The following is a 21,115-nucleotide window of genomic DNA, read 5'->3' on the forward strand; positions in this document are numbered from 1 at the left end:
ACCTGCCTCGTGATTGAGGGCGGCAGCGATGGCCCCGCAGGAGGAGACGGGTAAACGAGGTAATTTTGAGAAACCCCGGACTTTGAGTTTTTATTGGTCTATTATTTCTTTGAAAGTTACCCAATGATAAGTTTTTATTGGCCTATTATTTCTTTGTGATGGTTAATCACAGATCCAATTAGAGGATGAATCTAATGATTAAGTCTTTATTTTGGAACGGACCGCTATACGTCTATACTTGTTAGACATAGCAGCAGTCCATTAGAGGATGATGTTGCAGCAACCCTTTGGGTAGGTACTCTCTTGCTACACCAGAAGAAGCTCCATGAAGTCCCTTTTCCATTGATTGAAAATTCGAACCTCAAGTCGCCAACACCTCCCAATAAATAAAAAAAGCATAGCTTATGAAAAGATACCTCCCAATGATTGTAAGATGAAAGATAAAAAAAATATGATTCAGTTCATTTTTATGAAAGATAAACATGTATTGACACTCTTCAGGGAAAATCTTGCTCACACTTCATCGACTTATAAATCACAACTTCTCATGCTAGTGCGAAGGGCTTCCATCCAAAGCTAGAGCTATTACTCCCTCCTCCCATTGTGGTCGCTAACACAGCTTCACGCCGCTGCTCGGCAGACCGAATATACTCGTCGATAGGAGGAAGTTTCCCGCTCCCTTCAGCATCTTTTGGTGCTTGGCCTCTTATCCGCTGCCACAAACATTAATTTACACCAAGTCTTGAACGACAGCAAAGACAAGTATCCTGATTAGAGATGTACCTTTGATGCCCAATGCCGTTCTGCTTGTTGACAGACATCCCTGATATCTCTTCCAGACATCCTACCCATTAAAAGGGAAACATAAAGCTTAGCTGAATAAGATTAACATTATATTGGAGGTTATAAGCAAAAGCAACACCCAGAAGAGGACAAATGTTGATCTTAAGAACAATTGAAGAGTGCATTTCATAAGCTCTCCCCTCTTCATAACAACAGAAGACGGGGAGACCTGTTAACTTCGAAACAATTCATCAACTCTGATAGGCTTGACCAAACCAATTCTCTCAATCTAGCTAGATCTAAGCTCGATTCAAGTGGAATGGGCCAGTGACCAGATGAGTTGGACCAAGTGAGCACCTGAGCTGCCCAAATCCTGACTTTGGGCACCTGCCCAGACGACACCTGGTCTAGGTTCGTTGAGAGGTGCTCAGTGCTTGCCTTGCCTCACTCGAATGCCTAGGAAAGCCCTACACCTCTTGACAATACTGCATAAATCCAGTGATCCTACTACAAGAGTGTGTAGGTATGGGACTAGATGTATCACAAAGAGATGTCCACCTGTATTGACCTAGTTCACCAGATTCATACCACAGTTCCTCTTTAGTCCAAGGTGTCGTACTCTTTGTAAGATGTTTGCATACAGTTATCCATCAGAAAATTATCCCCTAATTTTGAAAACCTAATTGATTTTACGCTATCTGAAGTTCTGAACATCTTGGGATTTCAGAAGCTACCTAACGTCTTCCAAACTTATGAAACAGAAATTAGGTCACAAATTCATCTATGATATCTCGACATCATTATCCAACATTCTAATATTTCAACCTTCCAACTCCCTTGGAAGATGTCCATACACAAATTTTACTACCAACAGGTACTCGACCAAAATCTTCTTGGGTTTACTATGAAAAATTGCCTCATTAAACAGCTTACAGTGCCTAAGAAGACCGATTAAAGCAGAGGTCAAAATTCATTTTGACAATCCTAATAGATGATCATAGTAAGATATTGAGTTTAAAAAATTAAAAAAAAAAGTTAATTTTTCACATTACCCTTCGGTAGCCGAGGCTAACAAAACTAGCTCAGCCTTCAGTAGATGCTTTGCATACTGAGCACCTATCTCTTCACGAGTTTTTTGATCGGGTAGGGAAAACGAAATCAATGAATCAAAGCGGCTGAAAGAAAAGATGGCAAATTAAGAATCAGAACTCATCATACTGTTAATTACTATTTTAATCAAACTTCTACCAAGAAAAAAATTCAGAAAGATTAAAAATATAACTGAACTAAAAATACAAAAATTTCCAAATTCTATTACCTAATGAGAGCAGGATCAAGGTCTTGTTTTCTATTTGTTGCAGCTATAACTACTACTTGCTTTTCCTGCTCAAAACCATCAATCTGAAAAAAACAAATAATAATAATAATATGCATCAACTGCTTTAATAACATCAATATACATCTGTAGAATAGTAGTACGATAACTAAATAATTTTTAAATAAAGTTTAAAAACAATTGGCCACTGGGACCAAAAGACATTTAAACAGTATGATAATCTTTAGCCAGAATTATCATGACCATTGTTGCTTGATTGGAACAAGAAACTGACAAGATTTCTTACATGAGTATTGTAATGACACTACTGACAAAGATTTCTTTCATAACTTTTACACCATTACATTGATACTTCATTTTCTATATTTTTTCCCATCAGTCACCAAGTAATTATGCCTTAAAGAGAATTCAACAGTGGTAGAAATTGTCCAAACATACAATACCACATCCAACTAATAGTATCAAATGGCATTAACACAATTAACAGATGTAGACACACCAGCGAAAATTTTCAACCAGGGACCTACGCTCAAGAACAACAAGAAATCAAGGTATCTGTATTTTCAATCAACCATAAGTAATCCAAGACCTCACAGAACTGATTGTTAGATAATTACTTCTACCGAGGAGAAGCAGTCCAGTATCTAAGATCACATCCATATCCCCTACAATCAAAGAGTTTGTTTCCATGAAAGTTGTGGAAAAAAGGTACAAAAACCAAGCCAGGATAAGCAGAAATCAGAATTTGAACACTCCACCACCATTAAACAAGTGTATGCACATGACCATCTATGTAAATATACATATTTGAGTTTCTAATTCAGCAAGGAGACAAAAGAAGACGGGCAAGTACACATACATATTAAGCAAGTAGTCTCTAGATCACTATACAGACATATTTATTGAATTCATGCTAATCTGTTTAGTAAACTTGTTTTAACCCAAAAAAGAGAGACTAAAGATAAAAAGTAAGAAATTATAGTAAAAGAGATAACAACAAGTGAAGATCTTCCATAAATCAATAATGAAAAGAACAGTAGAATCTCCATAAGAGTCAAAAGTAATATTTAGGTATCTTTACAAAGAAACTTGAATTCAAGCAACTTCATAAAAAGACATGTCACTCACAAAATCTTTCGCCAGCATAAGATGGAAGGGAAACCAAAATTACTAATCAACACAGCTAGATGCTTAGGTATACTCTTCAAGAAAAACCATATGGCCAAACAAAGCTGTCACAAGAAAAGTTAGTACATGAACTAATAGCAACAAAGGTACACCAATCATCTGCAAATTCCTAGAGGGTCCCACTGACTAAAGTCATGGGCCCTATCATAGTATTACTTCTCCATTGTATCTCACAGACAAGAAACAGTAGGTGAAGAAGAGGGCAGATGCTGGTGCTGCAAAGGCTTCATTTCAATCTTACATTGCTTCGGAACAAGCCTTACAAATTGTTGCTTAATAGACTGCTTTATATTTTATATTTTAATGAAAAGAATTAAGTGCCTCTGATCTAGCATACAGTGTCAACTGGTATGGTAGGAAGGCAACCAATTAACATGCTAGAGTTGAGATCAACACAAAAAAATAAATATAATAATCCTGTGACAATCGATCTATCAACATTGGGACGCAAACCAAAGCTGTTGATGATGCATGATTTTCATGATTAAAAATATGGTGTGCATGGTATCTCATCTACCACTGTAGGATTTTGCCACACAGCAAGTACAATGTAACATTGAGAGACAGAAAAAGAACTTGCACTACATAACTATGAAGATGAAATTTCTCACTAAAGTCCCCTTGTATAACTACGTCATATGAACTATGAATCATCATAACTAGATCAACACAATCTAATCCAAGGTCCAGCAGTTTTCCAACTTAATCAGCTAGACATCATTACTGATCACCAGCATGGCATGCACTTGTTTAACTGATGTCACTTATTGGTGATGACATAATAATGGTTCATTTGGAAAAAATATTTTTTTTCTGACCAAGCATCAAATTTAGCTGATGAAGCTTGTTAACCATTACAGAAAACAAAAGAAATTAATTATTTTTCAGGACATATACGAGCATCAAATTTTTAAGGACACCTAATACTTCATTTTTCATATTTTTATATACTTCAACCATGTGTCTATTTACACAAATTATTCTACTAGAATAGCATTTTTGATTTATTCATCCTAGTCAGAACTACAATTAAACATGGATAATGATTATCAAGGCTGGTTAATAGAAAGCAATCAACACAAAGACACCGAAAAGGGGCTAAAAAAGAAGCTCCTGCCTGGCTCTTCTGAATGACAAAGCAAATGGTAAATCAATACACAAAAACCAACCTGACGCAATATCACTGACAAAATCCTACGGGTAGCTTCGTGCATCTCACTATCTCGAGCAACAGCAAAAGAATCAACCTACATGAACAGGGGTATACTGTTAAATTAAGATGTACAACAGCATACACTGCAACCCTGCATGTCTAATCACCTGCATGCTATTTCATAACTGAATGGCCTTTTTCCTCAATGTAATTTCATAATAAGTTGTGCACCCAGCATGTCTAATCCCAGTGGAATTATTAATTGCAATGGTATATTCATTTGTATCCTATATCCATTGAATTTTAATTTTAGCCACAGAAAATTAAAGATATACAAACATCCCACTAGAATTTGATAAATGTCATAGACACTCTTTCAAGAAGTACTTAAAAATTCTTTTGTGCATTAACGAAAAAAATCTATGTAAGAAATCTTAACATACATATATAGCCAAAAATAAATCATATTTTTATTCTTTTTAATTTTTGAATGGGTATCATATGCAATGCTTACTTCTAATGGGGTAAATCTGAAAATATAACTACTTGTAGGTGTAACTACGAGATTGTCTTTTTGCTATCTGAAGTTAGACACTATGACTATACAATTTACTACGAAGAAGTATTTTCTACTTTCTGAAAAGTATCCAGTAACATCATAGTCATTTGAAGGACGAAGACAAAATGCTGGCATTTTAAGTAACTTATAAAACTAGGATTCAATGTGAAAGAAATGAAGATATGTACCTCATCAAGAAAGATTATTGCTCCACTTGGAAGTTCATTAGCAAGAGAAAACACATTCCCTAATAAACGCTCACTTTCACCATAGTATTTTGACATTATAACTTCTAGCGGCACATATAGCAAGGGAATGCCCTGCAAAAGCAACAAAAAACGATCAGAAATCAAAAGAGTAGGAATCACAAATAGATGGCTTGAATAATGCAGATTTATAGCTCTTCAACATATATTTAACAATTTTCTCTAAATTACAGAAATGTTCTGCTAAAGTAGATATTACACAGAAACCAATTTGGTTATACTCAGCAATTTCTCTCGGTTACATAACTATGAAGTAGACTGTGTTTTGCTTGTTTGCAACCGAGATGAAAATAACACCCCAATCTGGATTACATATTGTTAGTCTTCATTCAGATCCTTTTCAAGTACATAATCCCAGAAATCTGTTCTTTTGCTGCAAGGCAACATCCATCCATAGAGTAACCAGAATATTTTAGATGATTGAAGGTCTATAACTAATCATAAAAATCCTAAAATATCTCCAAATTAACATTTCCAATGTTGGCTACACCAAAAAGGGCCAACAGAGATCATTGTACTAATATGGATTTTTTTATGATTCAAACTTCAAGATTATGGTACGTAAACTTACCTACATGAAGAATAATCATTTTCCCTCCATATATATTACTTCTGAGCTTACATACATATTATACTTGACTAAAACCAATGAGAGAGATCTTTCTACTATTAACTAAGCTACTAAATTATTATACTTTCTGTGCACCCTCTTGCCTCAAATCACTAACTAAAATCAGGGTACATTTCTTGGAGAATCATAGGGTTATAGCCGACCATATAATTCTGAGAACGAACATCTCAATGACTAGAAACTTCTAATGGAGGCGGTTCAAAGTACAAATTAGACATCCTAGACTCATAAAGAATCTTTATCCCATATCTGGATTTTCTTTTTCTCAAATAAGACTTCAAAATTTTCAGAATACAAGACACTAGTCTACAACCATATTCAGCTTTTGTATACTAGCTCGACTAAAAATCAACATAAAGAGGGCTTCCAAACTCATCTCTCAAAACAATAAAAATACAAATATATTTCTAACTCGAATAGGACCAGTACTCTCCTTAGGCAGGAGTGAGTAGGGAGCTAATACATCTTGACTAAGATCAATTATCTCCAGGCTTAGTTTAGATGTTGGGGCCATCCTGTGAACCCAATTAAGACCAAGGCCCTAAACTTTTGAAGCATTCTATTCTAGGATAATGAAGAAGTCTCTTGGTTGCTAATTAAATTAGAAAGTCAAAACACAACACTAGGTAAGGACTTAAACATCTTATGTTATAAACTTTGGGGGTCAGTTAAAACTCATTCAAAATCCTTTTAATGCCGACAGAATCCAATTTAGGGTTTTTACATTAAAAAAATGTTTATGCAGAAACCAATATGTTAAGAAGTCAAAAAGATCACCATTAACAAGAAATACAAAATGAATATTGAATGGGCAATACTCTGGAAAAAGAGCAGATGGCTAAAACAGAAATAGATGGCATACTGCTTGTTGAGCGATTACTCGAGCAGAAGAAGTTTTCCCAGTTCCTGGTATTCAAAATAATATACCAAACATATTGTTAGAATAGTGATAAATGGACAACTCACCAAGTGTTAGAAACAATAATCAGAGGTATATTTGAAATATCCTTTTTCGAGTGCGAAAGAATGTGTTCATGATGGATCTTCACCAGTTACAATAGTCATCAGATAAAATAAAAGGATGAAAAGACCAAAGTGTAAGTGGTTTTCCAATAAATAGTTAAATACCATAAAGAAATGAATAAATGTAACATAAAGCTATGGGCAATAAGAAGAATATAAAATTTAAATCATAAGATTACTTCTCCATGAAATAAACAAATCTATCTCAAACATATAAATTGTCATCAACCCTTATACATAGTCTTCTCTTAGCATGAGTGTAGTGGCTATTTGAGCTTCACACATCCTCCGCATTACACACAAGAAAGAAGCGAATGAAGCAAGAAGACAGTAAAGACGCAGAGGGGTACCTAAAAGGAGGCAAGCATCACACAGCAAGTGATAGGCAGCAAACAACAATGGTCAGACAAACGCAAACAGGGATAGTTAGGCGAGACCTAAAACATTTGGGGGTTTGTAAAGTTCATACTAAAATATTTCTTTAATCAAATCAGATTGAACCACTCAAAACGCATCAGGTCTGTGTAACGATACAAATCTGGCCCCATAAACACCGATCAGCATAGACCAATCAATACGAAATTGTGTTCCCTACTCATGACACATCTATGTTGGTTGATATAATCAATATGCACACGAAATCATGTACAGAATAAGTAACACAAACTTTTCATTACACATTAAAACCAATTCCTGATAGGCTGATACTTCCATGTTCTTGATACAATCAATATGCAATACATATAATTAAGCATACTCAAATTCCACAACAGCAAAGACTTTGATCCTTTACATGATTAACACTTATGCAGAACTTGCTCCCAACTCAAAAAAGATCAATGCTTTAAAAAAAATTGCAGGATCATTATGATGGAAATTGAGAGTCAAATACAATATACTTACATGTATCCATAAATATGAAGCCAATCAATTCAAAAAGAATTCAACCAGATATCGACTCATGGTCACCATTAACATGAATTATGTAAGTGGATTGTGTAACACACATATACGATGGATCTAGCAACTAACCTGGTGGGCCTTCAAAAAGCACAGCTCTTGGGCGATTTGTTTCAAATTTACAACGGGTTCCACGAGCAATTTCATCATATATTTCAGGGCTTTGCAATGCCAACAGTATAGTATCCTCTATTTCCCTACAAAGTCCAATCATATTCATATTGAGATACATCTAACATGTATGTTAAGAACATTGCCAAGATAATGAGAAACCCATATCACAATTATTCACATGCTTACTATAAATTACTTTTGCCTCTAAATTGCAGGTGATAGAAAACTGCTCTAAAATGATACTTAATAGCAACTAGTAACAGTTTTATGGATTTATATAATAAATCACTAAACTGCCAAACAAGGTAAGATAAACAAGGCTTTTAATTTCAAATGTTTCACTAAAAGTTCTTATTGTACTGCCCAGATTAGGAAATGTGATAATAGTAGAGACATCAAAACTAGGGACGAGGAACAAAGGGGGCAAAGTGCAACCTGAAGGTAGGGGAAGGATGCCTGAGAGTCACCAACGAAGCAACCGATCACTAAAGATTGCCATGAGAGATGGACAGAAGAGCCTAGACCAGGCCCACATCACAGAGAAAATGTTATTCTATTTTCCTTTTTTTGGTAAAGTTGTCATGTGTATGTTATTGACTGATATTTGTCAATATGAGAGTTCTGTTTGTCAGATATTATTGGCTGTGGATCTATGATATTATTGACAGATATTTGCCAGACAGAAACAACTCAATTTTTAAAACTTTCATGGATGAGAAGGCGCCACATAAATCACCTGAGTTAACAGCCTTACATCTTTCAAATTTTTAAAGGCCTCTGACTGTGAACCAACAAATCTTAAAGAACACAAAAGCCACCAAAATACTAGCTCGTCTTTGTATGTTGGGTCAAGAAGGCCTGGCCTAAAGCCAGTTACCAGATTATTCAACAAGAAGGACACTGGGTCAAGATGAACAAAGATCTATGTCCAACAAAAACATCATCTATAAGACAATTGTAAATTAGAGTATACAAACAATAATTTTCAAATTTGAATCAGATAAACACGAGGCAATACCAAGAGGAATATTTACATTCATGATAACTTCACAATGCAAATGCACAGCTTTAAAACATCCTGAGAACAAAAGAGATGGAATCTCCTAAGGGTAGTTGATAAAAATATCCAAAATAGGTTTAAAACAACTAAGTGAACTCAAGATGAACGGTATGTATGTTGGAACTAACAATCAAAACTACTTGCTACGGACCAAAATAAAACAGCATATATTATGTTTAGACTATAGCCAGGTAAAAATTCAGAAAAATGGAGTAGGAACTCATTATTTCTAATCAGGCCAGGATCACCAATAAGATCACGTAACTTCAACCATCTGAATTATTTTAAATCACATAATTTGTTATAGCACATAGTTGATTATTTTAAATCCCTGCCCTGGGACAGCTAGGGAAAGTACCATAGCAAGAGAAGTTGGATTATGTATCTTGCAAGATAAGTAACATTGGCAAATGAATTCCTAGTTAAAGATTAAACTGCCATTTGAGATAAACCTGTATATGTAATTCATAGTACAGTTACCGTTTTTGCTCATCATATCCTGCAATGTTTTCCCAGGATATTGTACCATCCCAGGGAAAGCTAGAAGTCTCATCAAGTCCATATACTCTCACACCCATGCCCTCTAGAGCAGACACTGATTTTTCAATGGAAGCCAGCTGTTTGGAATCATAATTATCATTTCTCTTGAATACATTTGGGTTCCTTCCTGATGATTTTTTAATATTACTCCTCTCGCCAGCTAACTTTAATGCACTAACCACAGCTTCAAGCTCTTTGAAACTGTAACTGCCTTGTTTAATAAACTCGATCTCCTAATAAGCAAAAGTTAAACAGGAACTTCAGAGACAGAGTAATAATTATTACAGGCATGCAAACACATAAATAGAGGCCAAGATCAAAAGCTACTGACACAATATTCAGAATCTAGTAGAGTCTTGAATAACATGATGCAGAGATCACCCTCCTCCTTTTCTGAAGAACTAAGAGTTATTTGCCACGCAGCTGCACTGCAATAGTAATTCTATAAAGAAAGCACTTAAGGTAACAAATGAGATTTAACAAAAGTTGTAGGCAACATGGTTCACCAGATGACCAAGCCACTCTTCATATGATTATAAGAAAACAAAAGAGTAGAAAGTATGAGAAGACCACCAATACTTGAATAATTTGGAAGTTAATAATAGGCCATAATATTTCCATGTATGCCAGAGAATAAATATAATACAACAACAACAACAAAACCTTAAGTCTCAATTGTTTGAGATCGACTACATGGATCTTTTGTCATTATTGAGATCTTAAAAAATCATATGTTTAGTTAAATTTAGTGTATTTAAATCTTTATTTATAGTTCCTATTAAAGTCTTTTTAGGTCTTCCTCTGTCTCTCCTCTTACCACTAAGATTAATTATTTTGATTCTTCTAACTACCGTATTTATAGATCTCCTAAGCACATGTTCATACCATCTTAAATCATTCTCTCTCATCTTATTCTCTATTAAAGTAAAACCTAGTTGTTCACGAATAAAAATATTCTTTTTCCTATCTTTCTTAGTAACTCCATGCATCCATTTCACATTCTCATCTTAGTAACGCAAACTTTTTATATATGTTGTTTTTTAACTATCCAACACTCAAACTATAAAGCATTGTTGGCCTCGCAACTATCTTATAAAATTTTTCTTTTAATCTCAAAAGTATCCGGTGATCACACAAGACTTCTATCACCCATAATCATTTTAACTATCTTGTTTTTACTCGATAAACAATATCTTCATCAATCTTTTCATTTTGTTGAATCATTGATCCAAAATACTTGAAGTTTTTATTTAAAGGAATATCTTATCCATCCAATTTAACTGCAGTCTCCTATTCATTCTTAGTATTACTAAGATTATATCTCATGATTCTCATATATTCAATTTTAGTCCTACTTAATCTAAAACCTTTAGTTTTTAAAAATTGCTTCCATAACTCAATTTTATAATTAATTCCATTTAGACTCTCATCAACTAAGATAATATTATCAGCAAATAGCATACACCGGAGACTTCTATCTTGTAAATGACCAGTAAGCTCATCCATTATCAATGTGGAAAGGGAGAGACTTAAAGTGGATTCTTAATATAAGACTTAAACATGATCTTTTAGTAACAAATGCTTTTTGAACTTCCTTCCACCACCACAACTCTCTCTTAAAGCAACACCTCTACCTTTAGTCTCATTAAGGTTCTTTGTCAAGCTTCTAATCTTATTAATCATCATAGTCTAAGACTCTAAATACTATTAATATTATCCCCATACAAGTTCAAAGTCACCACCCTTTTCATCCTCTTCTTAAAAATCTTAACTATATCATTTTTAAAATTTCACCATCTAGTCCTAATAAATTGTTTTAGTATCTTTTTATTCTTTCACTTTCTATAACAAATAACTAATACGGTCAACATATGTTGATTCATCAAACTTTCATTAGGTATAACTTTACATTTCTTACATATAATTTTATTTACCTTTCTAGTGAGAAAAAAAAAAGATTAACTACAGTTGAGACCACTCTTATAATATCTAAACGTTTATCCCTCTTATTAAAGTGAGTAATACAATTATAAGATCATACGAAATTGCAAAATCCAAAATCATACCATTATCTTCATTTCTCTCCCCATAATCAAAACCCCCCATGTGGTTGTTTATATTCACCATATGTTTTCCCTATATGAACATGAAAAATTAAAGTTTTTCGATTATAGGTATTCCTTGAATGATATCATCTAAGCTTTTCAAATATTCTCTTTTGGTAACCCATTTTGAGGAGCATAAACACTAATGAAATTCAAAACATATTGTCCTTTGACCAATTTTAAAACTATAATTTTATCTCCAAATCATTGTACATATATAACATTGTTCTTAGGATCCTTATCAACAATAATTCTATACCATTTCTGTGTTTAACTTTTCAATTTTAAATTAAGTACTATCAATCTCTTTGGTTTTTTTTTCCCTACCCACTTAGTTTTTTTATAAAGAAATAATATTTATTTTTTAAAATTTAATTAATTACTAAAATATAATATTTACCAAAGTTATGGCCCTTGAACGCTGTTAGGGATGTGTTAGGATATTTATCAATTAAGATAAGGAACATAACAAAATAAAGCATGATGATTCAATAGAATTAACTAAAATATTATTTTTTTTATCACTAATAAGCATTATAAAGAAACTAAAAAACTGAGGAAGCATTTTTAAGAGTGAGAATCAACCAAATATTGGAAAACTATTTCTGCAACCAACAGATGATGTAAATTCAGATATGACTATAAAGCGGATACTAAATTCATAAGCTATATTTGTTTGAAATATATATGGACATGTATTAGATTCAGACACATATAAGTTCAAATTTAAATCAACTTCAAGTCTTCAAGAGAGTTATACATGTAAATATTACAAGCATCAAATTCATTACCGATCATATTTCACAGTAACTGCTAGTTCCAATATGATGGTGCCAATTTAGAACATAACATATAGAATATATTATGGTTTATGTAGTTATATATTTGAAAAATATACAAGTAAACTTAAAGGCTGTTAGGGAGTCACTAGAGTGCTAAAGTTATGGCCCACATCTAAACGCATATATGGCTTGTAATTTACACAAATTTGGGCGCTTGTAGTCAGTTGCATCTTTGATTATTGAATCATTGATAGAAAACCAAAGTTCAAGCAGTTTTAAAATTCAAGTCCACGATGTTTATTGAATCATTAACAACATACTTCAAAATTGGCCCTTTGGGAATCCAATTGGATATCTTTTATAGAGGTTTATACCATGGACTGTCATATCACCCAACACATTAGGAAAGAGGCAATACATACCAGTTCAAGAGCTAGCCTAGACGCGAACCAACCCAAAATGAAAGAAACATAACGTGTATTCCTCATATATCAACCGATACTGTTGAAATTTAACAATCAGATTAACACAACCCTCCAATGGTCAGATTGACCAATGGGATTGTTTTAGTCTTATGAAAGCACCTACATCTTCCCCTCTCACCCCCCCTCCCCCCCCCCACTCTTCCACGCACTCCAACTCACTCTCATCCTTGCTTTCTTTCTCATTCTTATTAAACTTGTTTAATCTCTAATTGACAATTAGTGAACATCAACCTCTTGATTTGGATAAAGGAGGGACTTGAACCCAAAGTCTGCAATTTGTCTTCTAATGAAATTTAGCTTTATCATGTCATGTTATTAGCATAAAGAATATTGGTAACTCAAGATTGATTACTGACTAATGATTAACTAAGACTCAATTACGAAGAATTAGCTTAGATTGACCATGTTTTTACATGATATACAAGCTTATTGGATAAAGTCTTATTAATGCATGTCTAAGTACCAAATTTAATTTCAATACCAATAAATTGAATTAGCATAAAAAACCTAAACTATGGTTTTTTTTTTCCAAATTTTGATGTATTTAATTTCAACACCAATAAATGGAATCCGATTGGATATCTTTTATAGAGGTTTATACCATGGACTGTCATATCACCCAACACATTAGGAAAGAGGCAATACATACCAGTTCAAGAGCTAGCCTAGACGCGAACCAACCCAAAATGGAAGAAACATAACGTGTATTCCTCATATATCAACCGATACTGTTGAAATTTAACAATCAGATTAACACAACCCTCCAATGGTCAGATTGACCAATGGGATTGTTTTAGTCTTATGAAAGCACCTACATCTTCCCCTCTCACCCCCCCTCCCCCCCCCCACTCTTCCACGCACTCCAACTCACTCTCATCCTTGCTTTCTTTCTCATTCTTATTAAACTTGTTTAATCTCTAATTGACAATTAGTGAACATCAACCTCTTGATTTGGATAAAAGAGGGACTTGAACCCAAAGTCTGCAATTTGTCTTCTAATGAAATTTAGCTTTATCATGTCATGTTATTAGCATAAAGAATATTGGTAACTCAAGATTGATTACTGACTAATGATTAACTAAGACTCAATTACGAAAAATTAGCTTAGATTGACCATGTTTTTACATGATATACAAGCTTATTGGATAAAGTCTTATTAATGCATGTCTAAGTACCAAATTTAATTTCAATACCAATAAATTGAATTAGCATAAAAAACCTAAACTATGGTTTTTTTTTCCAAATTTTGATGTATTTAATTTCAATACCAATAAATGGAATCCGATTGGATATCTTTTATAGAGGTTTATACCATGGACTGTCATATCACCCAACACATTAGGAAAGAGGCAATACATACCAGTTCAAGAGCTAGCCTAGACGCGAACCAACCCAAAATGGAAGAAACATAACGTGTATTCCTCATATATCAACCGATACTGTTGAAATTTAACAATCAGATTAACACAACCCTCCAATGGTCAGATTGACCAATGGGATTGTTTTAGTCTTATGAAAGCACCTACATCTTCCCCTCTCACCCCCCCTCCCCCCCCCCCCCCACTCTTCCACGCACTCCAACTCACTCTCATCCTTGCTTTCTTTCTCATTCTTATTAAACTTGTTTAATCTCTAATTGACAATTAGTGAACATCAACCTCTTGATTTGGATAAAAGAGGGACTTGAACCCAAAGTCTGCAATTTGTCTTCTAATGAAATTTAGCTTTATCATGTCATGTTATTAGCATAAAGAATATTGGTAACTCAAGATTGATTACTGACTAATGATTAACTAAGACTCAATTACGAAGAATTAGCTTAGATTGACCATGTTTTTACATGATATACAAGCTTATTGGATAAAGTCTTATTAATGCATGTCTAAGTACCAAATTTAATTTCAATACCAATAAATTGAATTAGCATAAAAAACCTAAACTATGGTTTTTTTTTTCCAAATTTTGATGTATTTAATTTCAACACCAATAAATGGAATCCGATTGGATATCTTTTATAGAGGTTTATACCATGGACTGTCATATCACCCAACACATTAGGAAAGAGGCAATACATACCAGTTCAAGAGCTAGCCTAGACGCGAACCAACCCAAAATGGAAGAAACATAACGTGTATTCCTCATATATCAACCGATACTGTTGAAATTTAACAATCAGATTAACACAACCCTCCAATGGTCAGATTGACCAATGGGATTGTTTTAGTCTTATGAAAGCACCTACATCTTCCCCTCTCACCCCCCCTCCCCCCCCCCACTCTTCCACGCACTCCAACTCACTCTCATCCTTGCTTTCTTTCTCATTCTTATTAAACTTGTTTAATCTCTAATTGACAATTAGTAAACATAAACCTCTTGATTTGGATAAAAGAGGGACTTTGAACCCAAAGTCTGCAATTTGTCTCCTAATGAAATTTAGCTTTATCATGTCATGTTATTAGCATAACATGTATTTACATGATATACAAGCTTATTGGATAAAGTCTTCTTATTGCATGTTTAAGTACCAAATTTAATTTCAATACCAATAAATTGAATTAGCATAAAAAACCTAAACTATGGTTTTTTTTTTCCAAATTTTGATGTATTTTTCAGCCCTTTTTGGATTTATCCATATAAAAGTATAAGCTCTAAATATCAATTTGACCCAAGGACCAACACGCCTGGTCATCACAGCACCACAAACCATGATTTGTACTTTGTATAAGCTCTAAGGTGTCCAACTCTTGATGCTTTACTTGGTTAACAACCTTAAGAACTCACTATCTAATCCAATGTTCTTCCTTTACTCATTCAATTAGAAATATTATATGCCTAACTGGTAATGACTGATAAAAGATTTAGATAGCTTGTATCTAAGAGTAGATTTGTCCAATTAGATATATATCATGGTACCAACTACCAAGAACCATAAGAGGCGGAGGAGGTGGTGGTGGTGGGGAGGAAGAAAAGAAGAAGAGAAGAGAAGCTTAAGAGGTGCAGCATAAGGACATTACTTAACAACTCAGGTTAAATGGTGTTCCTCGCTTTTCAGTTCAGCCTAGCCTTATATATTATATAATATATATATAGTACTTTAAGTAGACAATACATACATGATCACTTGTATGAAACAATGTGAAAGTGTTTCTTAGTTGCTGGAGTCAATAATGCAGAGGTATGTGGTCCAAGATTCCGGGTCAAGACATACATTGATACAGAAGTTTCTGGGGTAATTAATTCATACATGAAGATCCTGTTCCTCTAATGCTTTTACTTGGTGAAATAGTATTTGGGCCAAGCAGGTGCATAAGCATGGTGACTAGGCAAGAATGTGTATCTAACATATGATCAACATGGACAAAAAAGCAGACCAAAAATACCAAGCTATGATAGGTCACGGCAAAAGAAACAAGATGCAAGTCCAATCAGTCTCCGGCCACCATTATAATAGTCTACTTAAAAAAGGTTAGCCTGTGGATTTTTTAAAAAGGCGTTGCTCGTATAGTTCTATCTCTCAAGCCCACAAACTATTCACTGAGGGTTTAACTTTAGGCAGTCAAACTTTTCCCCCAAGTAGGTGAATTAGTGGATAATTGGTGGCCTCAAAAGAACTATCTGAAGAGAAGATGTAAGTTGTGTTTTGGCCAAAATACATCATTTGTGCATCTTATTCTATTTCTACTCCTCTCCCTCATTACTTATACTCCACTCATTGTCTTCAAATTTGTGTACTATTAACTTAATTGTTCATTCACTGCACACATGAAGGCCAACCTTGTGTGTTGTTGCTTGTTATAATATATTTGAGTTTTAATTAACCAGGCATTCATTGATTAGTTTAAAATTTTTAATACAACAAAATTCATATCCCTTCTTGAGTAACATAGATCCTAAGACTTCATGATCATAGCGTCATGTCACCTTCTGTCTATGACATAAATGTTGTTAAATGACTGCCATGTTGGACTTTGCAATTAAATACGTTTTTCATGTCTAGGACATTTCTGAACCTAAATTCAATTAAAATGCTTAAAAATTTTATCCTTTTTCTGCTAAGAAACTAAGTGTTCAGATTTCTGAACCAACATGTACAAGTATATTATGTACATAGGAAACCCTTTCTTGCATGTAGATTATATACAACTTTTGAAAATATATTCTTCAAAACCAACAGGGAAGAACTGTAATATTAAAATGAAGCTCACAATATAAAAAACTCTGATTATTGCTTCAGCAAACCTGTCCCAAGCTCGTAATAACATTTCTGAGCCACCACCATAGTGCTCAGCCGTTTCACCAAGGTGCTTTACAATATTTACAATTAGGTGTGATATCTCACATGCAGGAGGAACTATGAACTTGATTGTAACCTACAATATTTGGTGTGAACATTTTTTAGATTTTTGAGAACGATGTCAAAAACAGCAAAATTGTAATTCAAATTTACTTACAAAAATACATTCTATGAAATTACAAAATTATGAAGGTGATCGACATGAAACAAATGGATAATCAAGAGCAAGTATATAATTATAAACAACACAACAGAGATGGAGAAGACAAATACAAGTTGCCAAAGATACAATAGCATCCAAAGAAGGTGGTGACCAACCATGATGATCATTAGCACAAGTGCGAGAGAAAAGAGAGTAGAAACAACTATTTTATAGCTGAAGCATAGAGTTTGTTTATCAAGTAAGATGGAACTCAAAGTGCACATTTAGATCAGCTATTTCAATCATGTCTAGAGTTTAGTTTTCGCCTTCTTATAGGCTTGACGAGGCAGGGTATAGCGAGCAAGTGGGATCAGTTTTATGCTAGATAGCACTGTTTACAGGTTCATCTCCTTTTTAAGTTCTTAAGATCAACTTATTATGCTCCACTTGGCTGGCAGGCAGAGCTCTTATTGAGAAGTCTAAAGAACAATGTCGACCAACTGGATCAATTAGCTGATATCTAATCTAAAAACAAATTTTACTTAGCAGTTGAAAAATTCTTAAAAAGGATATAATAGGCCCATGACTTCCTCAAATGAGTGACCCATGAAAGGTCGTACATCATCATTCATATGATTGACACATTTCTTTCTTAAGTTGAAGGTGTAAGAGTCTATGTGTGACTTGTCTTTACAATTCGTGAAAAGAACATTATGGCTGAGTTTATGCTGTATGATGATTGACTAAATGGTAGTATGTTTCTTATTTTTCTTTATGCAACAGCATGGAACTCTGTTGTTACTCTCTCACACTTGTTCTATCTCCGTTCTCTTCTATAACCACTTGACAAAAATGACTTCTGCTGTTTCTCTCTGCTGCAGTGAATTAGTTGATGATTATCTTAAGGACATGAGGCAAGCCCAACAAATTTTTTTTTTTCTTTGCAGCAAAATCATATTGTTTTTCAATTTAAACCCTTTTATTTTATTCCTAATAGCCAATTGGTCTATAGCAAAGCTGCCTGAACTCAACTTGGCTATATATTGAATAAAAATTTACCTCACTGGTAACATTAGCCCATACATTTTTTAGATCAGTTATGCATTTATAATTCTAGACACAAAAGAGAGATTCCAGTGCTGGCTTCAGCCAAACAATTAAAGGTTTTTTATGACCCAGCATTGATAGGTTGAATCTTATTTAAGCTTTATGATCCACTTAAAATTAGAATGACAATTTTTCTAATGACAAGAAGCTTTAACGCATGTTTTTGAGATTTTACATGACAAAATTCAAAGTACCTTAAGTTCTTGAAGCTTATAGAAAAGATGATAATGCAATTGAACCCAGAAAATTCAGATAATTAGGATAACTGGAGACAAAATAAATACATTTTACTAGAACAATAAAGCAACAAAAAAAGGAAAAATTAATAATGTGCAATTTATTCAGTCCCACGAGTCATTCTCAACAATCTACTTGTCCTTCTCTATTTCCTATTTACTTAGCCCCATATAAGTATAAATTTTAATAGTAAAGTCAATCTTCAGTAGGTGGTATAAATTTGAATGGTGAAGTCAATGTTCAGTAGGTCCATAATAAATGACATCCAGCAAATACTGGTTCTTGATTATTGGCATGACAGGATAATACAATTCATCATTTCCAGCCAATCTGTGCGATCAGAACTCCTTTTAGTGGCATTCGGAACAACGAGCATAGCAAAAGTACAGATTTTCAGGAAAGAATCGCATAGGTCAAAGAAGACGATAAAAGAAGCAACAACAACAATGCAAAAATCAAATTAACAAATGAGAAGTCTCGTGGCTACAGACGCCAAAGCTAAGCATAGAACGGGCAAACCCAGTGAACGAGAATGTACAGGGTGTGGGGGAGGGTCAGATTTGCAGCAACTCCTCCAACCAAAGCAAAGGATAAAAGCATCAAATACGAACCTTATTGCCCTTTGCAGAAACGGTAAAGCCCGGGTATGATCCACGCTGCATTCCTTTGGTTCGCAGCAACTCCTCCAACCGCTGCTTTACTTGACGAACGATTTTATCCGCCCCACCAGAACCGGACCAGGAATCCTCCACGGCGTGGGGATTGTAATCCTCCTAACACCGAACCATGGCATCAAGAAACACGCTCGAAACCAAGAAACCAAGAAACCAAGAAGAGGACCTCGCAAATGTCAAGAAAGACGCACAGACCTCACTGGCGTCCGCGTAAGATATTTGCACCGCCCCGGCACCGAACGCGCCCATCAAGAACATGGCCGGCAGAAAAGAAGACTGATAGAGCGGCCGTTCGGACGACGACTGGAATCGAATTCTTGAAAGGGTTCGGTGGTCGAACCGCGGCCCTGCGTTGCCAGATAAAAGCAAACAAAAACAAAATCAAGAAACGACCACAGGGCAGGTTGATGAACCCTAGGGAAAGGGAGTGAGCGAGAGGGAGAGGTGCGCACTCGAAGGATCAACGGCGGCAGCATCGAAGAAGCGGGAGGACGAGGAAGAAGAGGAGGTGCCAGGTGGCTTCGCGAGCCGTGAAATCCTCGTCGCCGCTCTTGAGATCATGGCGGCCGACGCTCTCACTCCCCCCCGCATGGTTTCTTGGCGAGCGCGAGAGAGGTGTTTTCGCCGCGCTGCTTTCGGTTGGAAAATGGCGTGACCGAGTCCGATGACCCCCTCGACCAAGAAACGTATAAATGAATAGCAGACCGACATATTCGTCGCCGAATCGTTATAATATTATAACGGACGTTCTAAACGCTACGCCGTATTTTGCGGGTATTATGAAGCGATAATAGATATGAAATTTAATCTGTACTAATTTCATATCCATTAACTATTCAAATTAGCAGATTTTTTTGTTATAACGATTCAAATTATCAATTTTTCTTTTTTACTTTGCAAACATAATTAAAGAGTATAGAAATTATATTATGTGTATTCTCATTTTGCATGGATTTGGGATGATATGAGCTAACTAAAATCAAGCAATAACAATAATTATAGATATTCTCAATATCTATAATTATTGAGAATATCTATAATTACTACCTCAAAATATGCAAATATTTTGAAAAGAATAAATGTAAATATAGCAAATATTTACTATATTTAGATAAATAATTTACAATCAATCAAATAAATCGATCGTGCAGTATAAGATACTTAAGATTTAATTTTTTTATAAATATTTTATATATTTTTAAGTTTTAGTGAGAAGAGTGTAAAATGTGAAAAATATTCTTTGATATTTTTAGAGAGGGTAAGAGAAAATTATTAATTATTTAATTTAGTTTTTAAATTAAAAAAATGAATATTAAAATATTAATCAAAATTTCCATGAAATCTCACATAAAGAATTTGATTTAAAAGAATCAAATCATATTAATCTTATAATAGCTTTATAGTATATTATTGAAGGTTCAATCTATAATATTTCTTTTGGTTTTAGAGGTCTTGTTTCTTCCCCAGCATCTACTGACCCAAGAACACAGCAAAAGGTAAATAGACCAACTGATAGAGATTCCTCGCTGTACTCGCCATCGATCCACCGCAAGCTACGAACAGTAGCCTTCTTCAAGCTGCTGCTGCTGCTGCTGTTCTGCGAGACCGCGAGCAAGAGAGGGTCGACGAATGGAAAGCATGATCGAATAAGGAGCCGACAGAGCACTCTTTTGAGT

General features: G+C 34.5%; 1 protein-coding gene across 1 annotated transcript; it reads right to left on the reverse strand.

The window, feature by feature from the left end:
• Nucleotides 1-441: 441 nt before the first annotated feature.
• LOC135642392 (uncharacterized) lies at nucleotides 442-20,093 on the reverse strand. Its single transcript, XM_065158518.1, has 14 exons — nucleotides 19,892-20,093; nucleotides 19,635-19,786; nucleotides 19,377-19,538; nucleotides 17,225-17,355; nucleotides 9,945-10,041; nucleotides 9,554-9,846; nucleotides 7,972-8,096; nucleotides 6,779-6,822; nucleotides 5,208-5,339; nucleotides 4,477-4,554; nucleotides 2,102-2,184; nucleotides 1,836-1,958; nucleotides 784-844; nucleotides 442-713 (listed from the first exon to the last, which is right to left on the reverse strand). The coding sequence occupies exons 1-14, from the start codon at nucleotides 20,028-20,030 to the stop codon at nucleotides 546-548; spliced, it is 1,788 nt and encodes a 595-aa protein (XP_065014590.1). The 5' UTR covers nucleotides 20,031-20,093; the 3' UTR covers nucleotides 442-545.
• Between the last annotated feature and the right edge of the window lie 1,022 nt (nucleotides 20,094-21,115).

Source organism: Musa acuminata, chromosome BXJ3-7, assembly GCF_036884655.1.
Source record: "Musa acuminata AAA Group cultivar baxijiao chromosome BXJ3-7, Cavendish_Baxijiao_AAA, whole genome shotgun sequence".
NCBI classification, from domain to species: Eukaryota; Viridiplantae; Streptophyta; class Magnoliopsida; order Zingiberales; family Musaceae; genus Musa; species Musa acuminata.